Below are 4468 nucleotides of genomic sequence, written 5' to 3'. Positions count from 1 at the left end.
TTCTACACGCCGCTGCTTTATGTCCATAAGATTGTGAATCATCCTGTATATTATTAAATTGAGTTTATTTGGTTCTAAACTTTGTATGATAATGATATTTTCCTCAACTATTTCTTGGATTGTTCGTAGAGAGGGTTGGTATAAAACTGCTAGTCTAAATACAGAATTATACGAAAAAGTGTTCCATTCGCTGCCCTCGGATAGTGTCGAAACTTTTGCGGACATTAAGAAGAATAACGAAACGAAACCGTTGTGGGTAGAGGAATTTTCTCGAGCCGAGAAAATGCTGGAAAGTATCCAGGTAAGTAAAATTCTTTAATATTGAGAATGCAATTTTAAATGTAATACTGTCGTTACGCAGGGTCATTTGGTGCTCCTGCCTTTAAACTTTTTAAGTAAAGAAAATTTAACACCTGCTGCCGCCTCAGTCGAAGGAATGCTGCCTACTTCACTTTGGACCTAAAACTAAACGATACTATGATAAACATTTACACTCGCCTTAAAAGAAATGTATAATCGATACTTTTGCATCCATTTGGGCGTTTATAGTCAACTTTATCAATGACGATTTTATAAATGTTTACACACTTTTTATAGTCTACTCTTATATGTCAAACAAATATTTATCGAACGGAAAGGTAAAGGAGTTGATTTGTCATAGTTCAGTATTATTTTCAGATGATAGTTGTATTTTTAATTTGATAAACATGTTTGTGTTTTTTCATTTATACTAATGTTTCGTGGGTGCACCAAGACACTTTGTATATAAATAAGTATTAAAGTTTGTCTCCTGTTCCTGATATTTATTAGTCAATGAAACGGCTGATATTTGATTATACTCATTGTTTGTTTTATACAACTTATAGAGAGAGGGGGTGTATAATTGTTAATTATTTTTTATATTATAGTCTAATAATATACATTGTTCATAGGAACTCGCAGATACACATGTATAAGCATATTGATGCATTTTTATTATAGTTAACTTTTTACTGTTCTTCAAATCACTACAACTAATATTTATTGAGACGTTTATGACAAAACTAACTAAAAATATTGGTGTATTATTTGAAGTATGTTAAAATAGAGTTGGTAATTAGTCAATTTCTATTCACCTTATGGAGTGTTTGTCCTCCAATTTTTTACGTTTTGTGATGTTCTTCTCAATGTCTTCCTGCTTGAAGATAATTTAAGTTTTCTTTGACGAAATATTCTGATGGTAACCTGCCTAAGTTAGTTCTTGGCTAATCTACAGATTTCATTTACACGTACCAATTGAAAAGATTCACTCGTTTCTTATTTTTTTGCTAATTTAGTACTTGATTATTTCTGATTTGAAGAACAGCAAAAAGTGTGCATTTAATGTGCTTGTCAATCAATAGTAACTATTAATCACAAAGTACAAAACTTATTTTATTTTTTATTGTATTTAATATTTTATACTGTTTAATACTGCCAATATTTGAAGACATTAACCATTTCTTAAAATACCATGTACCTCGAAGATATTCACACATAACTACCATTCCATATTAGTTTTAGCAGTTTTATTTAATATGGAGGTCAGTAAGTTCAGTAATGATTTAACTGGGACTTGTTGCTCTTACTACAATGCAAATTTCGTTAAACTTTTGAGCCATCTACTCCCTAGCCTAGGGAATCTTTTAGAAAATTCCAATTTTCTTGGAATATTGGATTCAAAGTAACTTATACAGTCAATGGTATTATTGGTTCATCTTAGGGTTCAAATGCAAATTACTCTACTACTATCATAATGACATCCACCTGGCTAAGTTAAAAACTAAAATATTCAAAAATAATTGATGGATATTGATTTATATTGAATAAAGTGAATATAAAGTGTATTTCTTATTTCGAAACTCTCCATATATGCATTTAATTGAATTCCAGTTAGTCGCATTATTCAATTTAATTTAACGTTCGCTTCATAAGGAACTAATGCAAGTATTTCAATTATTTGGTTTATATTTTGAGAATCAATGTTGTTTATTAATTATACTAATAGTTTTAATTGATCAACTAATGCAATCTATAATTTGTAGTGAGAGTGTTCATTTGAACTGAAATTATGCATACGCTACTATTTAGCGTCGACTTAGTGGTCATTTATTTGAGTAGTTATCATATTTATCAATGAATTTGTAGAGTTATTTATCAATTCTTAAAATTTGAATGTATAAAAATCGCTATGTGTACTTATTCAGATACAATAAATGTTTCGTTATAGTGAAATGAACACTCAACATCCAATAAACTAACACTGAAATTGGAATAGTTAGATTAGAAAATTAGATATTTATTGTATATTTTTAAATATTTTAGCAACCTCATTTCGCATGTAACAAATAAATTTATTTTTAAATAAATGTTCCAAATTTAGCTTCTATTCCGTAAAATATGAGTTTGATTATTTAGGGGTTTAGAATTACAAATTAATTTGCAATTTGTTCATCGAAGAAAGCAGAATTAAAATTCCTTTGGCTTGCACCGTTTAGCATATTATATATTATCTATATATTTATACATATGTGAATATATTACGCAGGATGCAGCTTACCATTTTGTGAAAATGTTTGTTTCTTGCCAAATCGTGGAAACAAAAGGACTTCCTGCTTAGAAAAGGTTTGTCCGGATTCATTGTCATTGTCCCGGTAAGTTCTGTATGTTTTTGATATAAATGTTTTTTTATGAAATGAAACTAAAGTATTCATTAGCAAAATGCAATCATGATAAATAGAAGCGTTTATAGGACTTTTTTTTTATTGGAGAACAAATTGTCCAAAATCTGTAAAACTAAATCAAGATTGTTGAATCGCATATTTAAGTTGTTAAGACATAGTTTTGACTGTGCTGTGTAGGAACAAAAAGGTATACAAAGGTTTGCGGAGATTATTCATTGCTTCATTCATTTATTTTCATATGAAAATTAATTTGCTTAATATTATCATTTTTTCTAGTAATTACGGATCTGGATATCAATGGTTATCTGTTTGCTCTACAATGTACAGGGTAGATTGTTTTGATCGAACTTTGGCCACCCTGTTTTTCCATCCGAATTTGAAATTTAGAGAAAAAAAATTTTATGCAAAAGTTGTAGATATTGGTCTCTCAAATTCAAGTGGGAGATCAAACTTACATTTTTTTAAACGGAATGCGGCATTATTTAGTGGATTATTATTCTTACTTATTATATTAATAAATGTAGCATATTGCTACACACCCTGTATCATTAGGTATCTTAAAATAAACTAGACGTTAATATCTACAAGTTTTACATTTAATATTTTTCTCTTAATTTCAAATTAGACGTAAAAACGGGGTTTTTAATCAATTAATTAATTAATCAAATTAATAATAAGTTCAATCAATAACTCTGTACATCACGTTTTATACATTATCGAGCCAAGCTTATATGGAAAAGATGATCTTTTTCTACGATCCCATGGAATATGTTGTTAAACAAAAGTTCTTTCTTCTGATTTATTTTCCTGACTGCGTGTACTTGTTATTATATTCCTATCTTTCCTGGGTTTCAGTCAAAGTGTGAAGTAAAAATTTTGAAACATCGTTTATTTCATTACGTTTCGGCGAGACAACAGCGCCATCATCAGATTTAAAATTTTACACAAACTTTTTACACAAACACCAATTCACAATTAAAACATGTATAAAATTTATAATTCACAAAGCGTTAAAACATTCATCAGTTTTTCAGGGAAGAAATTCTTCCTTTTGGGAGAGCAAAACATCGGAAAAACTTACCTTATGATTGGTAAAAAATTATTTCTAAAATTTTTACCAATCAGCTTCTTTTTGTAGGCGTTTTTATCCTCTTCATAAAATCTTGTAGCATTCATTGTTTCTGTTCTCTTGCCAACTGAAAATTTTTGATATTTATTAAGTCGCTACATTGGGAAAACTTAAATTAGGTTTTTTGCATTATCGGCAAAACGCACAGATGGATTTTAATGAAACTTGCTATAGATTTATTCCTACGTCCGGGTTGTATTTTGCTAAAAACTCGCTTCTTCTTTTCGCGCGATTTCTAATAAGCGCAATTCAAAAAAAAAACAATTCTAAAAGACGACTTAAACATTTTAAAAGTCCGTCAGCTAAAAATTATAAAAAGCTTGAGAATGAATTGATTATAAAAAAACATAGTCGCTTACTACGACGTTTGCAGTTAATGTTTGAAATTGTTAAATATCAAGGAAACAGAAAAAAATTATTTACGCAAAAGCTATGAATAATACAAAATTTTACAAAAAGCCTAAAAATGTTCAAAGAGGATTAGGGCGTCAACTCAGAAACAAAATCAGTTGATTCCGGCGACCAAATATAAAGCTCTGGTAGTTTTTGTGCCAAGACCGTCGAGAATTCCTCACTTGTCCAAAGCGGATGAACTCGGTTGTTTCCTCGAAACATGAGTCTTACATAGGAACAAATT

At 29.5% G+C, this 4468-nt stretch overlaps 1 protein-coding gene across 2 annotated transcripts in view; it reads left to right on the top strand.

Annotated features, from left to right (window-relative positions):
• LOC109544965 (phospholipase D2) overlaps positions 1-2417 on the top strand; it is a 10701-nt gene extending 8284 nt beyond the window's left edge. For both annotated transcript variants that reach the window (XM_048666297.1, XM_048666289.1), the window contains exons 17-18: positions 130-301; positions 362-2417. In XM_048666297.1, coding sequence (XP_048522254.1) covers positions 130-301; positions 362-463 — 274 coding nt within the window. In that variant the 3' untranslated portion in view covers positions 464-2417. The remainder of the gene's footprint in view (positions 1-129; positions 302-361) is intronic.
• Positions 2418-4468: the final 2051 nt, after the last annotated feature.

Source organism: Dendroctonus ponderosae, unplaced genomic scaffold (genome assembly GCF_020466585.1).
Source record: "Dendroctonus ponderosae isolate FM_Combo_2020 unplaced genomic scaffold, Dpon_F_20191213v2 Dpon_F_20191213_1, whole genome shotgun sequence".
Taxonomy (NCBI): domain Eukaryota; kingdom Metazoa; phylum Arthropoda; class Insecta; order Coleoptera; family Curculionidae; genus Dendroctonus; species Dendroctonus ponderosae.
The sequence above is the reverse complement of the archived record's forward strand: the minus strand, read 5'-3'. Positions and strand labels throughout refer to the sequence as shown.